Source organism: Harpia harpyja, chromosome 7 (assembly GCF_026419915.1).
Source record: "Harpia harpyja isolate bHarHar1 chromosome 7, bHarHar1 primary haplotype, whole genome shotgun sequence".
NCBI lineage: Eukaryota > Metazoa > Chordata > Aves > Accipitriformes > Accipitridae > Harpia > Harpia harpyja.
The window spans coordinates 34,495,837-34,522,227 of NC_068946.1; the positions used below are offsets into that span (position 1 = coordinate 34,495,837).

General features: G+C 38.7%; 1 protein-coding gene across 2 annotated transcripts in view; it reads left to right on the forward strand.

The window, feature by feature from the left end:
* Positions 1-21,580, forward strand: part of TLK1 (tousled like kinase 1) — a 72,035-nt gene extending 50,455 nt beyond the window's left edge. For both annotated transcript variants that reach the window (XM_052791581.1, XM_052791580.1), the window contains exons 12-21: positions 4,551-4,617; positions 8,257-8,354; positions 10,939-11,020; positions 11,296-11,387; positions 11,474-11,563; positions 12,319-12,488; positions 13,673-13,808; positions 16,326-16,437; positions 16,730-16,837; positions 19,824-21,580. In XM_052791581.1, coding sequence (XP_052647541.1) covers positions 4,551-4,617; positions 8,257-8,354; positions 10,939-11,020; positions 11,296-11,387; positions 11,474-11,563; positions 12,319-12,488; positions 13,673-13,808; positions 16,326-16,437; positions 16,730-16,837; positions 19,824-20,000 — 1,132 coding nt within the window. In that variant the 3' untranslated portion in view covers positions 20,001-21,580. The remainder of the gene's footprint in view (positions 1-4,550; positions 4,618-8,256; positions 8,355-10,938; positions 11,021-11,295; positions 11,388-11,473; positions 11,564-12,318; positions 12,489-13,672; positions 13,809-16,325; positions 16,438-16,729; positions 16,838-19,823) is intronic.
* Positions 21,581-26,391: the final 4,811 nt, after the last annotated feature.

The following is a 26,391-nucleotide window of genomic DNA, read 5'->3' on the forward strand; positions in this document are numbered from 1 at the left end:
TTTGACTTGGTCAGTGTCTGCCCATCCTTTTAGAAATTCGAGGAATAAGGTTGGACTAAAAAAGGAGCGCTTCAGAAATTGTAGCCAAAGATTTGTATTGGATGTGTGTATGGCTGTTTAGGGGCATGGCTGCATTCTGCTGTGCCTATGCATCCAAGATGATTTTTCAACTGGGAAAAGACGGGAGGAGAGGGTTGTAAATGTGCCATGCTTGTTCATCATGAAAACGAAGGAGCACGTGGCCGTTTTGAGTTTTTGTCTTCTCTATACCCACTAGTAAGAGTGTTTTTGTCATAGAAGAAGGTTTTGTCTGAACTTGTGAGGAAGAAGTGCAAAGAAGATTGGCTATGTCTACCTATGCATGCTGTGTCAAAGCCTTTGAAGTGTGGATATGAAAACACTGTTAAACAACTGGAAGGCCTATTTTTGCTAATTAAAAAAAAAAAAAGTTTAAATTGGTGATAATCAAGTCTTTCAGGCCAGGTAAGCTGTCTACTTTCTTCCAGCGACAAGTAAAGATGGCACACCATGGCCCTACATGTCACAGGAAAATTACACTACATGCACAGAATATGTCCAGTGCTTTTGGGAATTTCAGGAATTCATTGCATGTGTATGGTAGTCCATTTGGCTGTAGACAGTTAAAATACAGCATTTGTTGCACAGTAATTTTGAGCAGAAAAGATCACAGTCAGGACCATTAATTCATGCAACCTGCTCCCAGCTGCCCTTCTTCCCCCATGCTCCTCAGATTAGCCTCAAGCCTGCCTATCCAGCTTAAGTTCATGTAGTGGATGGCCGCAGCCTGTTTCTGGCTGACAGCCCTCCTCTGTGCTCCTCAATGTTTCTTCCTCTGCATCTGATGAGACCTGTGTGTCTCAGGTGATGGAGGAGCAATGCCTTCTGTGGGAAATGATGGTCTCTCATAGGTGACTTCTGTTTTCAGAAGGTGCCTCCAGTGTGCCACTGCCCTGCAAAAGGCAGCAGGTGGATGCAGGTGGGAAGCAGTGGGCTGATGGGAAGGCAGTCTCTAGGCTGGGTGTTTTCAGACTGTGCAGCGGGGTAGTGGCCTATAGCCAGAAAACAGCATGCACACTGTTGTTGTTTTACTGCTATTTGCCATGTGCTATTTTAATATGAATATAAAGTATGGTATATTTATAGATAAAAAGTAATAAACTCCTACTTCTAAAAAAAAAAAGTAGATGTTTCTGAATATGAGGGAATAAAGTTTTGTTTTTCATAGGTAAAGGAACAAAATCTAAAGTGACTATGTCTCTGTACGGTTCAGCATTTTATATGCCTTCCTCCAAAACATGGTGGTCAGTAACAAGTTTCAAATTGCTGTGAATCATGCTGTGCCTCTAATAGAGTTAGATTTGTAAGGAAATAGAAAAATGGAAAACAGTCATTTATTGGGATATAGCATGGAAACATGGAAAGAGTGACTTCGAATCTTAATGTTTTCAATATGACCTCTAACTTCTGCTCTGTGCTCAAGAGGGCTATTTAAGAACTTTTTGGAAGGCAATACTTGCTAGAGCTGTCTAGGCACATTGTCATAACTCTGCGTAGATAGCTGAGGTTTTATAAAAAGGACCAGATTCCTATATTATGTTAGTTTTTCAGGGGATCTGTGGTTTTAGGGCTCTCAGTGTTCAATGAAAATTCTGGAAGGTCATGTCATAAACTTCATATTTTCAGTGTGTTTTACTTGTGGTTCAGCTTTGCTGAGCCACCTAAATACTTTTCTTCCTGAGAAAGACAAATTTTACTATCTGCATTCTTGGAAATGCACAAATTTGTAATTTATACTGTAGAGAAGAATCTGGAAAGAATAATATTCAACCTCATACACATTGGCATTGTTCTTTTGCCTTTTTTAATTGAGAACTTAATCCATGTTAGAGTAGTTTGCTATCTGAGTAGAAGTATTGATAAAATGTCAGATGCTGCTGTGAGTTTTCTAGCGTGGTCTTGATGCTCTTTTTGTTAGGTCTAGATGTATTAGAGCAGGAATTAGAGCATTGTTTTAGGTTTCTTGCTGTTGTTTGGACTGTACAGAGAATGCATTGCCAGCTTTCCTAGCTATTGAGACACCCCACTGCACATTTGCTTTAATGCCTCTTCTTTTAAGGTGTAACATAAATTATCTAAACCTGGAGGAGATTCTGCCAGGATAAGAACATAAACTTTCGGTCCCAAAATCTGGTACTAAGGGACCTATTGCCTTTCTTGGAGAGGCAAAATTCCTCACTGTACTGCCTTCAGAGTCTTTGGGGACGTCTGTTGACTGGAATACAAGGCTGCTTTTCATTCCAGTAGGAAAAAAAATGCAGGGTAACCTTGTATGATGCTTCTTAAAAGAAAGGATCGCTTCCTTCTCAAATTCTGACAAGACGTGGTTATGGATGCTTTTTTCACCTGATCTGAGTGTTTTCTATACATTATAGACCAGAAGGTTGATGAAAGAGTCTTGTGAAGCTGTTTCCAGGTTCCTGGAAATTAGGTGCTGTGGTCAAAAAAGAATTAGCGATTTCACTAATATTCATGGAGAATATCTGGTCAACTCAATCTTCTGTCCTGGCCAAGTCAGAAAAGGGTCAGTGACAATTCAGTATTTATGAAATCGGGAGTAGGAAAGGGCTCTATGAAAGCTTCAGAACCACCAGGTTTTATCCTGAAAAGATGCACTCCTTTATTAACAACTTTTGAGACCCCATAAACACAGGGTTTAGAATTCTGAAAACTATGGTGAACTTCATCCAAATTTAAAAGGGAGGAAGAAGTCTTACAGTTTATTAGATTTCTGCAAATTTTATCGATGTTGGCATTTGCTGTAGGAGAAATCTGAATTGGTGTCCCTGACCTCCAGGGAAACTACTGGTGATTCTCAAGACACTCTAGTTCCTTAGACTTGCAATAAGAGCAGCATGTGTAGCCTTCTGTATCAGAAATAGTGTGGCCAGCAGGAGCAGGGAAGTGATCGTTCCCCTGTACTCGGCACTGGTGAGGCCGCACCTCCAATACTGTGTTCAGTTTTGGGTCCCTCACTACAGGAAAGACACTGAGGTGCTGGAGCGTGTCCAGAGAAGGGCAACCAAGTTGGTGAGGGGCCTGGAGCACAAGTCTTATGAGGAGCGGCTGAGGGATCTGGGGTTGTTTAGCCTGGAGAAAGGGAGGCTGAGGGGAGACCTTATCGCTCTCTACTACTACCTGAAAGGAGGTTGTAGTGAGGTGGGTGTTGGTCTCTTCTGTCAGGTGGCTGGAGATAGGACGAGAGGAAATGGCCTCAAGTTGCAGCAAGGGAGATGTAGGTTAGATACTAGGAGAAATTTCTTTACTGACAGGGTTGTCAGACATTGGAATAGGCTGCCCAAGGAAGTGGTTGAGTCGCCATCCCTGGAGGTATTCAAAAAGCGAGTAGACGGGGTACTCCAGGGCATGGTTTAGTGGGCATGGATGATGGTTGGACTCGATGATCTTGACGGTCTTTTCCAACCTAAATGATTCTATGATTCTAAATACTTTGTGTAACTTATCTTCCCAGGGCAGTTGATAATTGAACCCACTAAAATATGGACTTTGTGAAAACATAGTATGCTATTAGTTTTAGCTTTGCATCATGCAAGAAATAGTAGATCTAGGCAAAACAATAAAATGTTTAATTTTAATTTGTTTGTAGGGGTTTGTGTGAAGCCTTTCAAGGAGGCCATACCCCTTTATCCTTCCCCATCCCCTCTTACCCTTCATCATACACATATGGTTTCTTCTCTGGAACCTGAAGTCTCTTTGGTTTCTTTTCTTTGGTGGTTTGTTTTCTTTGTCTTTTTTGTTCATTGTCAGGTGGATACTGCATGCAGTCAGTTCCTAGGTTTCTTAGTTACTAATCTGTATGAACAGTGTAGATCCTCTGGATGATAACTGACTTTGTATCCTAGCAAGTCTACAGACAGTGAGGGACCACTGAATTAATTGTAGGCAGGAATCTGTTCTCAAAGGAAGACGAAAAGAGAATAAGCAAGAGAGTCCTATGCCAATTCAAAACTGAATTTGTGGTCTCATGCAAAATGTAGCATTAATGAACTTGGAATGTATTGTTTTGCACTACGTTTTTTAAATCACAGCTCAAAAATCTGGTGTTATCAGTCTTGTCTAGTTGGTTTCTGGATCTCTTAATGATCCTTTGGTTTATTAAGTGTTAGAGTTGAGAACCAAGCAGTGGAGTAGCATCAGCTAAAATACTGGGATGGTGATATGATTCAGAATGGACCCAGATAATCGAACAGGCTATCTGAAAGAACAGAAAAGGTCCTGTGGGAGAGGCAGTTTATATTCCAGAATACCAGACACAGAGGCATTCTGTAAGTATGTTTTGACCTTGAAATTACAAACCAAGATGGTTCAAAAATGTAGTCGTAGTATTGTGGTAGTAAATAATTAGCATAAGATAACTGTATTTACTGTAGTATTTAAGTAAGAATCCTATTGTTTTGTTTACCATCATATAAAAGCTATAATTACATGTTTGTTTTGTTTTGTTTTTTCAGTTTGACTCTAGCAGAGTATCACGAACAGGAAGAAATTTTCAAACTTCGATTAGGACATCTCAAAAAGGTATGTATATGATCTGTTATTCTAAGATTATTTTTTTTACCATGCCCAAAACCATAAAAATTAGTACTATCAAAATAGAGACGGCCTGTTGAGAGCTCTCTGAGTAGAAAACATAATACTAAAAGTGCTGTATACAATTTTATGCCCAATAGTGCCCCCTTTTTTTTTTTTTTTTTTTTTTTTTTTGGCGCAGATTACTGTAAGCACTGGGAATACAGGGGAGTGCACACCCAGTGTAACACTGTACTGATTCCTTGAGTCCTTCTAACGGTGGTAACAGTTATGATGCCACCAATACTGCTCTTGTTTCAGAGCTGAGGAAGTAGAGTCAGCCAAGTTTGATACAAGTTTTTACATTAGTTTTTGACCTTTAAAAAGGTCCAATTTACAAAGCATTGCATTTCTGAATGAATATCATGTTTTGATCATCTACAGTATCCACTTCAGTTATCGGTTAGCATACTACCTATTGCAAGAGAGAACATAATTTTCCTACTTTTATGGAAAATCTTTTCTCTGTATCTTAAATTATTTTTGCAGTCAGATATTTTACTCCAGTTTTTGACTTCTGAAAAAGACAGCAGTACTTTTTTCTTGAAGCCCATCATTCTAATACATCTATGTGATGAGATAATTATGATATTAACAAACTTTTGAGAAATAACATATGAAAAGGAATGACAGTTGAAGCAGACAGAAATATGTCAACAAGTGTGAAAGGAAAGTACCTTTATCTGCTGAGCAGTAGCTCTTGAGATGTTCAGTCAAAACAGGTCATGGTGTTTTTCCCCTTGAAATGTTGCAAAAGTCTGTTTCAGGCCTGTTCTCTTCAAATGTACGTCACCTGTTATAAATCCTACTATAATAAACTGAACTGGGCCCCTTGAGAACACCGATGCTGTTTTCAAAAAGTATGACAAGAAAGTACTTGAATCTGGTAGGAAATCTGCATATAAACTTATTGGCACTAGTGAAGTAGACTGCCCGCATAGTTCTTCATTGTTAATGCTTTAGAAATAGCAGCAGCTTCACATGAAATTCTGTTACGGAATTCCGTAGGTTTCTTTCCATGCTTTAACTTTTTTGAAGTCTAATGGAAATTTCAAGTGACATATGAAGGAAGCTGTTACAAAGTTGTTTAATACCCAGATTTTGTTTTCACCTTGAGCATCAATGCTGGGGTACTCTGTATAAGAAGTAACTTCCTTGACTAAATGCCAGAGGGGAAACAAATGTTATTTCTTAGCAAATCATGTTTGAATATATCTGAAAATAATAACAAAAATACATACTTGCATTTTAATTCTTAAGCATTATACAAATTTTGTCGTTAACTAAGAAAAACAATTTTGTTACCTTCTTTTTACATGGCTATATTTCTTCCCTAATGCTTCTTTGCTGGTTACGTTTTTTTTCTTCTTTCCTTCTGCATATGCTGTTTTGCTGTCTGCTCCTCTTCCTTTTCACTCTCCAGATGCTTTCCTGGTGCTCTTATTTTTGGTGCCCTGTACATGCTGCCACCACCAGTTTTCTTTTCCTTCTGCTCCCCAGGAAATTCTTTTCCAGCTAGCAGCTTTGGTCCCGGAGAGAGGCTCTTGTTTTCTCACTTCCTTTTATATAGCAGTGACCTGAGGCAGCTAAGCTGGTTCATTCTTGCTTAAAGGTATTCACAGCCTGAGTGTCCTAAATAACAGCTGGAAACAATGCAACCAGCCAGTTCTCTTTGGACTAACATTGGCCTATGAACCACATTTTGAGAACCACTGAATTGCATAATACATGAACAAAAAAGCCCAGAAGAGGCATAACTGATGGATTTTTTTTTTTTTTGTCAGCCTTTGGGAAGAACATAGACAATTGTGCATGTATAAGTGTGTGGCCTTTTGCAGGGGGAGAAGGGCTAGAATTCTTTATAAAGGACTATTGGGTTATGAGGAACTGCATATCATTTCAGGGTATTTAACAGAGAACTGCAAAGATGAATCTAAATATATTAAAAAAAAAAAAAAAAAGAGTTTAACATTGTATAAACAGGGAAAAAAAAAAAAACCCAACGCTTGACATTATATGTTAGGAAAAACAAATGGTCCACCCAGATCTGCTAGCAGATTAATGTTACTTAGTCCAGCTTTTAAATTATTAGGAATTTTATTTTGTTTTCTGTATGGAGATTCATCTAGCATCTTGTTTTGGGATGAGAGTTTTTTTCCTTAGCTTATGGGGAGGGATTCAGGATATCCACTGAAATCGTCCGGTCTGGACTCCTCAACTCATTGCAAATGTGGTTATTTAATGTGTGGTTTAGATTATATAAATACAGTTGTTGTTTCAGGATGTGGTTTTATGATATACAATGTTTGGAAATATCAGCTTTACAGCATTTTCTCTCCCCTTTGCTGACTTCTGCCTCCATCCCCTTGTGACTTGTTGCCCTGTCGCACAACCAGGTTGTGCAGTCACAGTATAAATTGGACTGGAGAACTGATCTAGCTTCTTACAAAAACCAAATATGTATCTTTGCGAGGCTTGCACTTTTTTTTTTTTTTTTTAAGAAAAAAAAAAAGGGAAAAAATAAAAGATTGATTAGTTTTCCAGTTTGGTTCACCATGTGGCTGTACAAGAGGCTGTGCCAAAATAACAAGAGATGATGTGGGGCACTGCTTCCACTGGCACTGCTACTAAAAAAAAATAACGTATCAGATGCCAGGCCTTCCTTTTCCTTTTCAGCTAGAATAATTCCATAATTATGAGCTTTCTGGTATGGACTAATTTTGTCTCCTGTTTATTCAAACTTTCAAGTTCTAGAGGTACTAACTCTGAAATTGATATAACCCTTTCTACAGTGTCTTTCAATGAGTATACGTTTTTCACTTCGAGTATAGATATGTAGGTTTCCACAAATTAGGCATCATGAAGTCTTTACTTTTTTAGAGAATCTGAATAAACAACTCTTTCAATGTTCTCTAATATGTAGCATAAAGATGAGATAATTTTAAGTGCTGAAATTAGTTAAGGAATGTGCTCATACCTGACATGCTTCTTTTGAAATTGCACTCAAAATCTTAGGCAATACGCATTCTGCATTTGTAATTTTAATAAGTTGCAAATGGAAAGATCTTTTTAAATTAGCTTGTTTTTGGTGTCTTGTATCAACACCTTAAGAACGTTTCTGCTGTAATGACTTACTCTTTTATTCTTTCTTTGATTTGCACTTCAGCCTCAAAATACTTTAAACGTCTTTTCTTAATTTGTCGGTTTGTACCAAATCTGTAACTGCACATCTCAGTTTTTTCTTCTTTGTACATCAATTTCAGACCGCTTCCCAGATAATTTCTCTCCTTGGCTGAGGTACAAAACCCAGCTGCTTCTCATTTCAAATAGCATCCCTACAGTGCAGAACAAAACTGTGAACATCCCATTACCTGTGGGTTCACGGACAGAAAGGTTCCTTGAAACAGGCTTTTGCCTTATCTTTCTGAATTTTTCTGGCTTTAAGAGAAAAGCAGTGCTTTCTTCTAGTTCAGCAGGGTTTTGTAATGTAATGTTCCTCCATCACCACTAGTATTGATGCAGGGGTAAAAATACCCTTTTCAAATGGGGAGTAAATGAGCTTTTATATTCCATTCTTTTCATTTGCAGGAGGAAGCTGAAATACAGGCAGAACTTGAACGTTTGGAAAGAGTTAGGAATCTTCACATAAGAGAACTGAAAAGAATAAATAATGAAGATAATTCACAGTAAGAGACTTACTGTCTTAATTTTGCATGTCTATTTTTAAAATAATGCTCTGAAATCACATTTTACCTACAGAGGAGAGGCTTGTTCATAAATTTTTCTTTGGTTCTCTTTGTTTATGTATATATTTTAAACACCAACTTATTTAAACTTCAAAAAGAATAGAATTACTTACAATTTAGTGAACTTACTAATGGTTTTATTGAATATGCAAGAAATAACATATATACACAGCTTATAGTGCAGGAGAGCTAAAACTTGCTAGACCATATTACTAGGCTAAAAAAAAAAATCTTGTAAGGGAACCTAATGCAATTCACTTAGCTGACAATAATGCAAGAAAACGGCTGGGAGGTTTCATGCAACAGGTAGGTCCCCATACCTACCCTGCAGGAATACAGAAAATTTTTTTTACCATGTGCTATAGTGCTAATTGATAGCTAAATTGATGTTGTTTTGGGTATGAAAAATAATTAGTGTTGATGCTTACAATTCAATGGCAGAATGTTCTCCTTCAAAAATAAATGTCCTACAACAAATAAACAAGCAGTTCTTCGCAGGTTAAATGATAACGTTTTTTAATCTTCAGTGTTTGCATTAGAAGAGTTTGGTTTTGGTGTTTTTTTGTTTTTTTGTTTTAAAAAAGGCGTCCTTCAACAAGAAGTAATAAATGCCACAGAAAAATGACAGGCTTTGACTGTGTAAATATTGCGTATGTGGGGCAAAGAATGTCCAAATTACAGTCCCAGTGGAAAACGGAGTTATAGGACATGGACAAGCAGAATACTGCAGCTTCACTGCTCATTTTCTGCAGTCAATTTTGACACATTTTATGGTACAGAACAAAAAGCTTTAAACTGTGTGTTCGTGTTTTTATGGGAGTTTAGGCTTGAGTATTTACCAAGTGGCCAAGCTGCAGCTTATACTCATAATATAGAAGACAGAAGCAATGGAGAAGTAATTTAGGTCTGTAGCCCCCGCTGTCTTTCCTTAACGCATCTTGGCAACTTGGCCATTTGATAAGGGAGAGCGTTCTGAAGCAAAGCAGCTGTTGGGTCCTGACTCAAATCCTGTTGGGTTTTCAGCTTCCAGCAAAGTTGAGCCCTCTTTCTTGTTCTAGCAACATTCCCCTCTACATTACTCTACCCATGTATGCCCTCCCCAAGCAAAGTAGGCAGCAAACTCACCTGTTTGGCATTCCAGCCTTGACAATGAAGAGTAGGAAATATTGCCCAGTTCAGAGGTGGGTAAACTTGTATGTCTGCATGTGTTATTTACAACTGCACTGGGATAACGGGACAAGTTGAGAGTGTGGGTTAGGGCTTCCCTGTCCGGGTTTACAGCCCATGTGATGCTGGGGCTACCTGCAAGGTGTAGGTTCTAAGCCATGGAGAGCCACACAGAGTAGCAAAAGCAGCAGTGGAGAGGGAAAGTGGGAAGGTGGTAAGGTTCACAAGATTGGCCCTACTAGAAGCATACGTGTAATTGAAGAACCGAGAAAATATAAATCTAAATTTGTTGACTGTGGTTTTAAAGAATTGGGCTACTGGTCACATGACATCAATCACCTAATGATACTACCTCTAAATTTGTTATTTCTTCTACACTAAGTGCATTACTTACTGTTTATGATGTTTTAAAAAATGTCTTTAGCATTGAAATATGTATTTCCATAGTGAGGAAAAGGAAAGTTTTATGTTTAAAAGGGGCACAGTAAGCAAGAATATGCATCTTCCCTCAAATACTTGACTATGACCATACCTCCAAAACGATAGAGAACATGGAAGGATGGGATGACCTATTGGCAGACTAGCCCTAAACGCTTCCTTAAAGTTTTATATGGCGTGTAATTGGCAGCTGGCCCTGGATTCATGAGTATAGTTGTCTCATCATTGCACTAGAAAAGTGGTGAGTATTCACCTCCCTTCCCCCTGGTTGGATGGAAGGATGTATTTTGTCTTCCGCACATTTCAGGAGAGAGTATGGTCCTTTTCTCTGTCCTGCAGCATCATTTGGTGTTTGGAAGGAGTGTTTTCTTCTTGCTTTTGATTAGAGTACAAGCAGATACTCAGTCCTTTGGTGTGTTTTCCCCATATTGCTGTTTGTTATTTGTTAACTTCTTATTGTTATATAAAACCCATTTTGTTAAAAAGAGGCAGGTATGTACAACAGGCCTGGTCATGTTTCATGTGAAATTGGAAGAATATCCTCCTCGTCTGTTCCAGAAAGCTGAAGTTTGAGACTTCTGTAAAATTTGGCACAACGAGAGAGCCCTTGTATCGCATGTTTAAATTTAATGGTGCTTGTCTTATCCTCACAAAAATAGAGACAAAAGTAGACAAAAATTTGCCAGAATTGACTGGTTTGACGATGGTGTTGTGATAGCGTTTGTACACTAAATAGTCAAAAGGTACTGAAGTTGGCCATGTTACATAGTTGTGCCATAAGGTTACACGTGGTGTAATGTTGTTCAATGTATTATATATTGCTAGTAAAAAAAAAAGCTCCATTTGAGAAGTAATACGAAGAGATTTAGACCCTATTTGTATACCTCAAATAGAATTAATTTTTTTTTTTCTTTTTGAGATTTAAAGATCACCCCACGTTGAATGAACGGTATTTGTTACTCCATTTACTTGGCCGAGGTGGCTTCAGTGAAGTGTACAAGGTAGAGTGTGTTGGGTCTGCTAAATCTAATGTTTGAACCATGTATGTTTGTGCATTTGATTTTTGGCAGGAGGGAGGGGGATCTAAATAAGCAGAAGGATTGTAATGTGGTATACTCTTTAAACACTGGTTGAGCAAACTTCGATTAACCCAGGGAGGGAGGTAGCATTACCATAGACTTGTGAATTACATGCCATTTTTTTTCCTCTCTTTATTGGGTGTTATTTTTATCATCTTTGGTTATAACTTTCCCATATTTGTGGGTTTCTTTTTTAGGCTTTTGATCTTTATGAACAAAGATATGCTGCTGTGAAGATTCACCAGCTTAACAAAAGCTGGAGGGATGAAAAGAAAGAAAACTACCACAAGTAAATATTAATGACTTACGCTTCATATGTTAAACTGAATAGCATTTTATTGATTGTAGAAGGTTAATGTTTCCATCTTCTTTTAGACATGCCTGCAGAGAGTATAGAATACACAAAGAACTGGATCATCCCCGGATAGTTAAACTGTATGACTACTTCTCCCTGGATACAGATACGTAAGTACATAAAATAATACATTTTCTAGAACTTGGCAAGAATTTTAGTGCTGTATATTAGATAAACAGAAATGAAGAGTATTTGAACAAAAGTAATATGTTCTTGTTTTCAGCCAAAGTGTTTAGGGTTTCCTTAAGGGGACTTGGAAACAAAACACACTAGTTGCAGAATTTTGTCTCAGCTAAATATTGCAGGCCTTCTACAAAGTGATGAAAAACATGTTTTGCAACACCTGATTAACAAGCCCTACAGGATGTCCTGAGGGTGAAAGGGACATGCAGTGCTGTCATGTTTTTGGGCAGAGCAAGGGCTGCTGCAGGGTAGCTCCAAAAGGCTGCTGTAGCTTAGACAAGTTTTCCAAGACTAAATGACATCAGTAGCATTATTAGCCTAAGCTTAACCCCTGGTCACTGGGCTGCACCTCTTTCATGAAATTGTGTCACATCTTAAGGCATAGTGAATATATTTTTCTATTGAGAAATGTACCTACATAAATAAGGGGGTTTTTTTAAACTTAACCTCTTGTCAATATGGATGCATTTTCTCTTTTGGTGAATATGAATGTTCTGATTTATGTCAGTTTTCATAAGCTAGTAGTTATGCCATGTGTTCTATTAACAATTTCATTCATGTAGTTTAATATTCAGGCAGCCATTCTTAAACTTGCCAGTATCAAACTAGGTTGTCATTTCTCCGTTTCCGATTGTACAGTTTGATACGTTATTTAATTTTGTCTCTCTGAATTCTACCCTAGGTTTTGCACGGTGTTAGAATACTGTGAAGGCAATGACTTGGATTTCTATCTCAAGCAACATAAATTGATGTCAGAGAAGGAAGCTAGGTCCATTGTAATGCAAATAGTAAATGCACTACGGTATCTCAATGAGATCAAGCCCCCTATTATACACTATGATCTTAAACCAGGTAAATGAGGAATGTTATGATTGAAAATGTCTTTTTTTTTTTTTTTTTTTTAATCCTCTATTTTGTTTGTAATTCATGCCTGAAAATACCAAAATTCTCTTCTGTATGTCACACTTACTGTAAACAACTGAAAACAGTGTGTGCTTTTCTTCCTAGTTTTATTGCCAAAATTATCTGTCTTTTCTTTGGGAAAATGTTTGTCATAACTTTTCTACTTTTTATTATTTTGGTTTGAATTTGTAGGAAAACATATAGCACATAGATATGTACATTGGTATTTAGCAATATAAACAGATAAGATCTTTAGTTGGCTGGGCCCTGTCTGATCATTGTGGAATGCTGACATGTAAATAATTTTTCCCTTATGTATTTCTTAGCCTATAAAGGATTGAAATAGGTAATTAATCACTTTCAGCATCCCAGCATAAGCACTTCAAAACAGGACTTCACAGTTTTCTTTACAATGAGTAATAAGCATTGTAATAAACGATGTATTCTGTCTTGATTCCGTGGCCTTTGTTTTACCACCTTGCGTGAATGATGCTTGTATTCTTCATGTACTTTATTCTGTTACACTTCCAAGCATGGGGTTTTGTAATGTAACTCTTAGTGCCAGCCTGTTTGCTTGCTGCTGTGTAACAAATTGTTCATATAGATTTCTCTCATATGGTATTGTACAGAATGTATTCTTAGTCTCATTAGTTTTTGTTCTCAGAGGAACTTTATCAAATAACTTTTATATCAAGAAATTATTGTACAGCTTTAACACATGGAGTGAGATTCGTAGTACTGCAGCAATTTCTTGGCACAATTTTGTGGCATATGCAAGCCCTGAAACCTGTAGTGTAGGATTTGTTCTGGGCAGAAAAATATGAAACTTCATTGTAACTGGTATACTGCTACGTTTTAGTGTTTCCTCACTAGATTTTGGTTTTTCCTTGCTATCCAGCCAGCTCCCAGCTGAGGGAGCCATTTCAGATTATGATGATAACCTAGAAAGTTCCTGAGACTGCACTCAGATGTGTCTTAATCAAGTTACTCTAGACTTCAGGGTATAAAGATGATGTAAAGGTGTCACTTACCCCTCATGAAGTTAGATGTTCCTGAAAATTGAGCCTGGTTTTGAAAATAAAGCATTCTGTTAGCTTTTTTGAGGTAATTTTTTTTTTTTTTCCCCTGGATAGGTAATATCCTTCTTGTAGATGGAACAGCATGTGGAGAAATAAAAATTACTGATTTTGGCCTGTCCAAAATAATGGATGATGATAGCTATGGTGTGGATGGAATGGATTTAACTTCACAGGGAGCAGGAACTTACTGGTAATGCCTGGTTTGATTTTGCTGTTTAGACTCTGGGTCATTGTTCAGATTTCATAAATGCTCTCTTATAAAGCCAATTTGGAGAGAGCTAGGATTAAAAATATTAACATGGATGACAAAGATTTTTGTGCAGTACTGTGAATGTTGATATTCCCAAATGTTAGAATGGTCACATAACAAGTAAGATAAGAGAGTGTGAGAGTGTTGTTTGTTTTTTTAATATACAAAAAAATAAAAATGTGGAGATGATCACTATGTTTTAGAAACATGGTTTCCCTGAAGAAGCAGGTGTTTAATCTTTGGCTGCAGGTGGTTGAAGACGTTTGACAGAGCTATGATGATTAAGTGTGAGTGCTTAGTCCTTGGAAATCTTAGAGCAGGGATTACCAGCAGGTAATGTCCTTAGGACAAAAGAGTGTTTACTCTTCCATCCTAAAGGTTAATGACAGCTCAGCAGCTGTGATTTGTTTTCTGGGTGCACTTGCATGCTTGTCCAAAAACCTCAAGTTTTAGAGCTGCCTACAGAACAGGAATGACAATAAGCATTTCATTGCTTACAGAAGAGCTGTTTCTAGAATTTGCTCTCTAAAGATGCAGCTTTTTCATGGCACAGTAGCTCCCTGAGCCTGGGTGCATGGTAGGTGTGTCAGGGTGGGTGGAATAGGAAGCCTGTATTGGCCAGGTTACTGCTTGTGAATTCATTTGCTCTTTCTCTCCTCATTCTGCTTGTAGCAAGATCAGAGTCAGGAGCTGAAACCTAACTCTAAACAGAGAAGCCAGTGTCGTTCCCATTTGCTCTGCAACTTTTCCCGTATTCGGAAGTTGCACATAGTAAAGTTTTTGCCTTTTCCTTCAGATTTTTTTAGAAAAGAAAACACACATACTCTTGCACAAATGCCAATGCACACATGCTGTGAAAAGATGATTACTCAAGTTGAAGCATTCTATCAGTGTTAGGCTTTTGCTACTCTTTTTAATGCTTTACCTGTTTAAACACCAATTTAAATATTTTATTGTAGGAATGTATGTCAAAAAATTTTGGCCTTTGGTTTAATCTAAAATGCCACAGATGCTAGGCTGTAAACTAAGGGATCAGAAAAGGTCTTTGACCATTATAGGTTCATGATGAATTTCGGCATTTCTAATTCACACTTTGTCTGAGCCCAAAATCTTCATTAAGGAGGGAAATCTTTTGAGTGAGTTTGAGGTGGGGGATGAGTCTGTTTAGAGCAGATTGCACAAACTGTGAGCAGCATAGTCCTGGAAGGGATTTCCTCAGTCCCTGGGTCCAGTTACCTGCCTTTCCAGGCAGTTAGGTCACATAATCTCTGTTGTAAACTTACAGACGTTTGTATTAAATTTAGTTAGTGTTTTGTCCCCAGTAATCTGATTTGAAGTGTGTTCCGTAACCGCAGTTCTCTGATCATTAGAAACCTAATCCTCTAATTTACAGACTGTGTTTATTTGTGGCCAGTTTATACTTGTTTGTTCCTGTGCCAACACTGTCCTCCCTGAAGTAGGTTGTTTCCCTTCCTAGTACTTGCTCCTTGGTGTTTCTATAGCCTTCAGTTTTTTCCCCTGAATTGTAGGCACTCCATTCTTCAGATCATTTTAGTAGCTTTCTTTGCACTTACATCACTTTCAGCTCATTTTTCTTGATTATTGTAATCGGAGTTGTACACGAGTATTCCAGAAGATATTTTGTGATACTGTGTGAAATTCATATTTGTGTTGCATTCTTCACATTTTTCTGCTTATTTCCATTTCTACAAATATTTCTTCAAAAATTTGTTTGAAGTCTTATATGCTATTGATGAAAGTGTCTGGTCTGTAGTTGCTCTAATAGTTTTGATGCCTTTTTTAATTTTAGATATTACAGTCAATAATACTTAACTGCCCCCGTATTGATATGTTTGGGAGATTTTGTTTGTTTTTTAAAGGAGGTTCCATTTTACCAGTTCTCCTGTAATTCAGGAATGGCACAGGAACTTCCTAACTTTCAGCTCTTTAAGTATCGCTTTCTGCAGATTATAGGAATGGAAATACTAGTCACCTTTGTCTACCATACACCCCTCTGGTTAATGTCATTATTCTCACTAAAAACTTAGGTAAAGGGCCTTTAAGCCGTATCTACGCTATCTTTGATTCCTAACCAGGGCTTGCTGTAAAATGCCCTATATGGCTTTCATCTTTTCTTGCTCTGATAGATGGAGAAGGTTCATATTTAACCTAGGATCCCAATTAAAAAAAAAATTACAATTAGTGAATTAGGTAAAGAATGTTAGTATTTGTGCTTGTATGAAATAAACCCTCTATTTGACTGACTGACTATACAAAAAACTAAAGTCAGTTTTGATGAGTGTGCAAGGTGTTGGAGTGTGGATCGTAAGGCAACTGTATAGTTGCCAAAAGACCACGAGATGTACGTGAAGTGTTTGTATAATTTGGTATTTGAACAAGTTCTAGTGATGCCATACATCTACTTGCAGACACTGAGATGCATGTTTTGTTTTCCAGGTACTTGCCTCCAGAGTGTTTTGTAGTTGGCAAAGAGCCACCAAAGATTTCTAATAAGGTTGATGTATGGTCAGTTGGAGTAATCTTTTTCCAATGCCTTTATGGTAGAAAGGTAAGGAAAATGTTGTTTGAAAATCTTAGAGTTTTAGTGTAAATGCCTGTTTCCGGTAGACTATGAATTATAGTCATAAAGATGTGAATCTACATGGAAAATTACTTGTGTTACTTTTTGGTGGTGTGCATTGATACTGCAAGAAATGTAGAAAATCTTGACAGAAACTTTTTTATTTACGGAATGGTTAGCAGTTTGTATTAACACTGCAACAACTTACTATAGCATAAATATTTATGAAATCAAAGTAGTTGGATAACTCTCATGAAAAAAATCATGTGCTTATTTTCAGCCATTTGGCCACAATCAATCACAGCAAGATATCTTACAAGAAAATACAATATTAAAAGCCACAGAAGTTCAGTTCCCTGTCAAACCTGTTGTAAGCAATGAAGCCAAGGTAACTTTTCTTATGATCTCTGAGTAACAGTTAAAACATTCATCATAAAAGATTCAGCTGTAAAATTGCTGTTAACTTAATAATGCTGTGGGACGTAGTAACTAAACGTGTAGGAAAACATAATGGAGAACTGGTATTTTGATGGCTTTATTTAAGCAAACTTACTCTGGGACTTCTCAAAATCATGTACTTCAAAGCAAGACTATATATATACATATTCCAGAAATTTGCAAGCAGTTTTAAAATAGGCTGCCTCAAATATTGTCTGCTTTGCTTGTTCCCAGAGGACCTTATGTGTCTCACTCAGGCTGTCTTGCTAGAAGTTCTTGTGAAATACTTCTGCTAACAGTAACAAGCTCTTTCTGAAAACAGTGCTATTCTCTGCAGCCTTATTGGCTTGAAGAACTATTTGACTACCAAATACCTGGAGGAAACGCCTGCTAACACTCTTCCGCTTGAAAGGTCATAGCATGTGTGTATTAACTCAAAGCTGAGTTTAGAAACATAAATTCTTAAGATTAAGAATCTATAAGATATGTTGATGCTGATTCAGGAAATAAGACTGCCAAAATAGTTGATCTGCCACAAAGGTGTGGATGGCAATGTTTCCTGTATTTAAAAATCTTATTTTGAAACCTCTGTAGTATCAAACTCATCTCCACAGACTAGCTATTCAGAAACAGGTTAAGGTGGTTTCCCAAATGATTGCTGCTCTGAGCATCTGTAACACAGATCCAATTCTGTGAATATGGAAGAACATATTTTATATGTTACTTGTTTGTAAAACTGTCCTAATTTTTGAAAGATATATTCAAGGCCAGATGCAGTAGAGATGTGCTCATTGAAAAAATGCCAAGATAGTAGAATGCCTATTCAAGTTTCAGCAACTAATTAAACATACTTAGATTTGGGACACAAGCTGCAAAAAATTTAAGAATGTTAAGATTTAGCTTCTAAAGATTAAAAGGAAAGGAAACCTATTTCTAGAGGCTGTAACTTCCCAAGAAAATAAGTCTTTTGGGTACATAAACCTGCTGTTATAATTTGTGGTATATATCCATTGGTTAGGCTTTCTAAAAGTAGTGTTAGTGAGCAAGTTGCAGTTAAGGTTATGAAAATTTGATTGAAGAGTTGTAGTTTGTCCTGGGTTTTTTGTTTAGTTGAGTTTTTTGTTTGCTGGTTTTGTTTTTTCACCCCCATTTGGAAAAATTGTGTCCTTTGAACGCAGTTGACAAGTACACATCATATAACTGATAACATTACATATTAACAGTTTATATCCCTGTCTTTTAACTTTGCATTTCTTTGTCATTAGTAGTTTTTATATAGAGGATGTTGAGAAAGAGTAGACAGTTCAGCGTGGAGAATTGGCAACTTATTTTACATTCTCTGTGTATTTCATGTTCTGTTTGTTTGTTTGAAAGACTAAAAAAAACTTTCAGTGTTCTCCACTCTTATTAACATTGTCACGATAGCTGGGAGAGGGAGAAATTATTCTCTGGTGGAAATGCTATAAAACAATTTCAGACTAACTTGTAAATTTCAGACCATTTATGATGACTGTGTAGAATCCAAATTGTCTTTCAGATTTATAGGCCTGGCAGTTGGAAGAGAACAGCTTGTAAACTGAAATTCTGATTTGGAAAACACAGAGATGAAATAAATATGGAACCTGAAATGACATTGTTAGTTTTCAGACTGTAACTGTCCTTTGAGCCTCCTCACTTTTTCCTATTATGTGTAATGTTCTCCTTTGCATCGCAGTAGTGTGTCTACAGTACCACAGAAGCATGAAGTATTTTACAAACATTTTATACACAAACTTACTCTGAGGATCTTGCAAACAACTCCTAACAATTCATTTGTTATGAAGGATTTATTGTGAAGAATTTGATTAAAATCCATAATGTCCAAGAACACAAGAATATATATTAACAGATGTGCATGATTTTTATTTTGTACCTTGTTCGTGCTGGTTATGTAATTGATAGAAGTAAATTCTAGCAGGATTCTCTGGAACTTGTATCAGATTTTTTCCTTTAATCTCCAGTTTTTAATTGGAGCAAAGAACAAACAGCTGAACAGATTTATCAAAGATATATAATTCTTTTAAATTAAGTTCTAAATTAAGTAATGATGTGCTAATCAGTTCTGTAGCAATAATAAGGATTTTCTATCATTAAATGTTGAAGCTGAAGCTCTCAGGAGACCAAATGTTCTGTGTATGCTAGACATAAGACTTGACAGAAACTTTCAGCACAAAATGATTGGCATACATTGTATGGATTTAAACATAGTGTCTCAAGAACAGTCCTGAAGCTAGCTACAGAATTTTTCTATTGATTAGGTATTTTTAAGTGGATGGGATTGAATTTTTTCTGGGAAAGGAGTTCCAGCTAGGTAGTGGTTTCTTAAATAGTCTGTTAGTTATTTAATGCCTATTGAACTTGGCAACCACCGTTGTCAAATTTCATGTTTTGCTCTATTCTGTCATGGCACATGTGGTAATGCCTGATTTCAAAGGTCAACTAAAGCGTTGAAATTCTGCCCCTGCATCTTCCATCTACTCTTCATCTACCACACAGCTGAATGGTTTTAGAAGCTCCATGGAACTCCTTTCTACTCTTTCAATCCTCTGACATTTGCTTCTGGTTTTTACTAAGCCGTTCATAGATAACACATGCAGAAGTCTAACTGTGTGAAATGCTAATGTTTGACTTGTAAATATAGTTCCTAAACATGGAAATACATATTTAAAGTGTGATTATCTGAAGTCAATTAATTTGCTGATTTTTTTTTTTCCTGCTGTGATGTTACATTTTTTCATTGGACTCAGTAGTAAAATTTTACACTGTCATTTGAATTGAATTACATAAGAACAAGAATTTGTTTAGAAACTAGTTTATCCAGGAGGACATGCATATTTGCTTGTAAGCAGACATAATTATTTGGAATGATATTGTAACTTTTTACATTTCTTTTCTAGGCCTTTATCAGACGCTGTTTAGCATACCGAAAAGAGGATAGATTTGATGTCCATCAGCTGGCTAATGATCCTTATCTTCTCCCTCATATGAGGAGATCAAATTCTTCAGGAAACTTGCATATGACTGGGCTAGCAGCATCCCCTACACCACCTACTTCAAGCATTATTTCGTACTGAAATTTCTCCAGCCGAGGAATGGCATGATACCTTTGTGTAGTTTCCAGATGCAGACTTGAGCTTGAAAGCATTTGAGTGTTTTTACACAGGACAAGTTTGATAACTGTGTTTTCAGACTGAAGTCCTCCTACATAGTGTCATTTGTATGATTGGAATGGATCATGGACTGTGAATAAATGTACCCTTCTGAGAAATACCTTTAAACATTGAAGGATGACACTGCCTGTTACGCACTAACAGGTATACTGTGTTTAAGACTGAAGAAAACGTTTTTAGTTTTTTCTGGGGAACATTGTAAATAATCTTTTTAATACTTAAAGTACATTTGGTTGATACTGGAAAGTTCTAACACGAAGGGTAGTTTTTCATTATTTAAATAAAAAAGGGTAGTGAGCAAATTCGAAAACACAGGAAAAATTCCGTGCCTGGCTATAAACTAAATTAACTGCCATCTTTCCAAGACATTGATCTTTCGAAACCAAAGTAAGGAGTGTGAGACAGTCAAAGATATGTTCTCTATCAGATTCCTCAGATAAAACTGTAGTATTTTTATTTGGCAGCTCAGGCTTGTACCTCCAAAAATGCGGTGGCGTTTCACTGAATTTTGATTGGAAGAGTGATATGGAATTCCTAGTACTTATTTCTCAAATAGATTGCTAATTTTGAAATCCGCTCAATTTTCTAAAAATACTGTACTTGCTGTGGTATTGAAACTTGTGAAACTTACCAGGCTTCTGATAAAAGCAAGCAACAGTATGAAACCAAATGCAAACAGGTCATGTATAATGTTCTATGCAGGAATAATGATAAATTCCCTTCTAGCTCTATTGTAAATTGTTGTACAGATGTCACATTTTCAGTTAAATTTCAGCAACTTATTCCTGTACAAATGTTTAAAGTATGGCTTTTTCTAATTGGATATTGTATTTTTTTTAAGTCTCCCTCAAGGCGCTTTTAATTGCTGCTAAATGACGTTGCTTTTAATTTTGCAAAAGAATCAAATGACCTCCTTAAGGTGCAAGTCAACTGTACGTTATAGAGAGATTAAGAGTAGGTAATTCATTAACAATCAAGGCATGTAAAACAGATCTGTGTTGGCAATATACAGTACAGTTCTTTAAGTCAGTTTATTGCGTTCTCAACCTGGAGAGCGCATTGATACTAGATGTAGAAGTTGCTCATGGTTATTCTCTATTTCTGGAAGTTCCTATCAACACGGAAATGTTTCTTGTGGCTTGTACAGATACTTTAAAATGTGAAACATTTTCTAACTGCCTTGTATGGTAGAAACTTATTTTTCAGAACAGTGTATCTCTCTCCCATTCACCGTTCTTTTTACTATCCCATTCTTGATGCTGAATACCTATATGTAATTTTGTCCATGTTGCAGAAAAAGGAGGCTGTATTACCACAGGTTTTCATTTAGTATTGTACAGTTAAACTGTTGCTCTTGTTTCTGATGTTGCAAGCCATTTTGTTTTCATTGTATATAAAGAAACATTAACTGTCTCTTTAAGATGCTGCTGAAATTGTAGAGAATGTAGCCAAAACAGTAATAAACAATGACAGTTGAAATTTCAGGGTTTTCTTTGTGTGTTTTTGCATTTCAACGAAGGGCAAATCAGCTACCCATATCACTGAGCTACACTTAGCTATTTAAAGCAAACTCTCTTTAATTACAAACAAAAGGCCAATAATAGAATAATTAATTTAAGTAACATTGGAGGTGAAAGGGGAGGTTTCCATGAAACTTAAAACATCTGTCGTAATGAAGTTACCAAAACATGATTTCACTGAATAGACCTCACAGAAACAACTTTTAAGTATTTCAATGCGTCCTTCTAGAATTCTTTAACAGTGGAATAAAATTAGCTCATAGAATAAAATTAGACTTAAATAGTGACTCTTTCTGCCTTACATTACACCAGAGTACTAGGACTGCATCCTTTTCACCCTCTACAGCATGAGTGCAGTGTTCAAGGACAGTGTGCCGTAGCTGTAGGCTCACATTTCATTCTTCCTTATTGTGCATGTGTCAATATTGGAAGTTAAAGAATGTTTTCCCTGAGGAAAAGATGTAGGATTGTGTTAACTGTATTTTTATTTATCTTGAATGTATTATGGTTACCCCTAGTAAAGGGAAGTTTGGCAATATATCGGAGAACTACTTAAGTAACTGGAAATTTTACAGCTACCTAAAAATAAGAGGTTTTATGCATTGCACTAATTATATACAGACTTGTTTTTCCTGTTGTTAGCATCTGGGAATAGGCTGTTGTGGCTGAATACATGGCACTTACTCTAGCTATACAAATACACATTTCTGAAACCTAAACAGTCACTTTAAACAAAGTTCATATAGAAATACGTGAAAGAAAAGGAGAGTCACCATCTCATCTTTTAAATCGAAGTTGCGAGGTTTTCACCTCCAATACACACAGTTGTGGTTTTGTGTTAGCATCTTACGGTACTATTAATAAAAGCTTTGTATCCCCATGTGGAGTCATTCTGCAGTCACAAAAAGACATCTGAGTTACTGTGTTCAGTGCCCGGTATTCAGCAATTTGTGCTTGGGATAGAAGTACCCTTGAGGTTGAGTCTAGAAGCCAGAATTACTGCTGCTCGTGGAGGAATGCTGATCCACTCCTAGGTAATTCATGCATCGGTTGTTCAGTTCGTATTTCATGCACATTTTACTAATTTCATCACATGTCATCCATCACTAGGTTTCCTAAGCTCTCTTCTGATTTAGCAGCAGGTAGACAAAAGGAATGAGGTTAAATTTCATCAGGCAGTTTTTAACGAACCTTGGAAATAAAAGGCTTCCTTTACCTTAAATTCATAAATACTTTAAATATCTGCATTTACTGGAAGATGCTAAAATACTACATTGTATAATTTTAAAAAACTGCGTATGAAGCAGGTGACTGTAACAAGTTCTGCCCTTTTAACTATGACTGTAGTGCTACAGGTCATTGCAGTCAGAGTTAACAATGGTTGGCTTGTTTCTGGAAAACAGCCATGTTTTGGCACTATTTTATTTTACTTACGTTTGCACTGAAGTTGTTCAGATTTCAGTGTGGAACATTATTCACCCTTAACTTGGTCTACGCTAGTTGATAGATACCGTTTTCATGGAAGCTCGTTAATATTTTAATTTTCTAAAAAGTGCTTTTAACACTTGCAAGAAGACTGGAAAGGCATTGCATTGCTGGCCAGCTGCCCAAGTGCTATTGACCGCACACACTATGGCTATGAGCAAACCACTGCATAATTAGAGAGGCTTTCAAAAGCCCACAAAGCCGCGCGCCCTCTCGGTATGCGAGTCACGGGTGCGCGAGGTGCCGGCCTGCTGCCGAGGGGTGCTCTGCACCGCTGGGACCCTGCGTGGGACCCAGGGGCTGCCGATGACAGCCTAAGCAGGTGACTGGCTAAGGTGTGTTTTAAAATAAGCAAGCCCTGGAAAGGAAAACATGCCCTGGAATTGGAAGCATCCCAGGTGCTCCTGCTCCAGCTTTGATGTCTTCCCAAACATGAGGAAACCACAGGTCTGAGGCAGGGCCACCAGTGGGGCCAGGCCTGTCTTCCCCATCCCACAGCTCTCCCGGCCGGGCAGGACACGGCACATCCAGTTTGGGGAGTGGATGCAGGTCCCCAGCAGTGCTGCTGCTCCAGTCTTGCTCCGGATTTCAGCTCTGCTGGGGCTGAAGCTGCTCCTGTCAGGGCACGGAGGAGCTGCGGCAGCTGAGGGGCCCCAGCTGGGCAGGTGGTGGCAGCCACCCCCTCCTCACCCGCCACCATGTTTTCTACAGAGGGCTGGAATAGTGAGGGACACTGCTGGGTGGAAGGGGGCCACCAGGAAAGGTGAGAGGTGTCTCTGCAACAAATCTCTTCAAAGAGCCCCCGGGACTTGATGCTCTTCTCCAGAAGTGGAACATTGCATTGGGAAGGCGGACTGGGGAGCCCAGCCTGGTGGGGCGGGGCCTGGGCAGGGACAGCCTCAAAATTTGGAGGCAGAGTGTAAGAGAGTCTCTCGATTTCAGTGTCTAAAACACTTCAGTCTCACAATTGCTGTTTTGTTTTGTTCTAATTTTTTCTACATATCAACTGCTGTCAGAGGGAGGACCCTGGTTTTGCAGGTGAGGGGTGCCTGGCAGCACAGACTGACACTGTTTCACCATTGTGGTCTCAGACTCTGTGTGTCCGCTAGCCCACCATGTCTGTCTGCTGCCACATCACCGGGACCAGGACACTGTCACTTGACAGTCCCAGCATGATCCTGCTGTGGGCTTCAGGGTGTAAATACCTCTCTTGAGGCCTGGAGGGTACCCGGCTCCAGGCAGCCATGGATTGTAGAGTTGAGGACTGTGTTGTGTTTGTAGGAAAGGTAAGAAAGACTGCAAATGTTTTCAGAGAGATAATGAATAATCCAGCAATTTCATGTCTCTGTGACCACAGATTGATTAAAGGAATCTAATAAGATAAACAGAACTCTCCCGAGTCACCAGCCTGGCATTACCTGCCACCTGAGGCCAATGTGTTTCCAGGTGCTCTTTCCACAAACAAAATAGGTTTTACTTGGTCCTCAATATTTACTAGGCAAGGGTCCCTGAAAAACTCTCTAGTCTCTTCCAGTGCTCAAGTTTACTTATATCCTGACAAATCTGTCCACCCTACTCTTAAAGATACCCATCAGTGGAGGCTGCATTACTTCTTTTATCCAAGCAATCTACTCCAGTTTTGCCTAGCATCATGTCTTTCTTGCTGCTTATAAACCTAGTATTTCCAGTCCTATGCATTGTGGCATGAAGAACAGTTCCCTGCCATGTGTAGTACATGAACCGTGTTTTCTCTGCAGCCTCCATGTATTTCATTTTGAACTTCATGCATGCTTCTTGAGTATCTGTATTGGCTTTGTGTGGCAAGGTTTTGGTAGCGGGGGGGTTACAGGGGTGGCTTCTGTAAGAAGCTGCTGGAAGCTTCCCCTGTGTACGAGAGAGCCCATACCAGCCGGCTCTAAGACGGACCCGCCGCCGGCCAAGGCCGAGCCAATCAGCGATAGTGGTAACGCCTCCGCGATAACATTTTTAAGAAGGAAAAAGTTGGGACAGATGAAAAACAGCAGCCGGAGCGAGGAGTGAGAATATGTAAGAGAAACAACCCTGCGGACACCAAGGTCAGTGAAGAAGGAGGGGGAGGAGATGCTCCAGGCGCCGGAGCAGAGATTCCCCTGCAGCCCGTGGTGAAGACCATGGTGAGGCAGGCTGTCCCCCTGCAGTCCATGGAGGTCCATGGTGGAGCAGATATCCACCTGCAGCCCGTGGAGGACCCCACGCCGGAGCAGGTGGGTTCCCAAAGGAGGCTGTGACCCCGTGGAGGACCCCACGCCGGAGCAGGTGGGTTCCCGAAGGAGGCTGTGACCCCGTGGGAACCCCGCACTGGAGCAGGCTCCTGGCAGGACCTGCGGATCTGTGGAGAAAGGAGCCCACGGAGCAGGTTTTCTGGCAGGACTTGTGACCCTGTGGGGGACCCACGCTGGAGCAGTCTGTGCCTGAAGGACTGCACACCGTGGAAAGGACCCATGCTGGAGCAGTTCATGAAGAACTGCAGCCCGTGGGAAGGACCCACGTTGGAGAAGTTCGTGGAGGACTGTCTCCCGTGGGTGGGACCCCACGCTGGAGCAGGGGAAGAGTGTGATGAGTCCTCCCCCTGAGGAGGATGAAGCGGCAGAAAATGACATGTGATGAACTGATCGTAAACCCCATCCCCGTCCCCCTGTGCCGCTGGGGGGGTGGTAGAGAATCCGGGAGTGAAGTTGTGCCCGGGAAGAAGGGAGGGGTGGAGGGAAGGTGTTCTGAGATTTGGTTTTATTTCTCATTACCCTACTCTGGTTGATTTGTAATAAATTGAGTTAATTTTCCCCAAGCTGAGTCTGTTTTGCCCGTGACAGTAATTGGTGAGTGATCTCTCCTGTCCTTATCTTGACCCACAAGCTCTTTGTTATATTTTCTCTCTCCTGTCCAGCTGAGGAGGAGGGGGAATGATAGAACGGCTTTGGTGGGCACCTGGCATCCAGCCACGGTTAACCTATCACAGTATCCTTTGGAGTTAAGATTATTATCCTCTGAACAAGTGAGGTTCTTTTACATTATTTATTTCAGAGATTCAACTCCTAACAGAATGTTAGGAAAACTCTTGCTGTTGAAGAAATTAATTTTTTCTATTTTGCTCTAAGTAATTGAGTCAGTAAAATTCTGGGCATAAATCAAGGGAAAATGCTTTCCCTAGAAATCTCATTTTGTATCTAGTGTCTCTAGAGCTAATCAGGTATCATTAAGAAATTACATGATGTTTGAATTTCAGAATCCTCTTGTGCAAATCTGTGGGTATC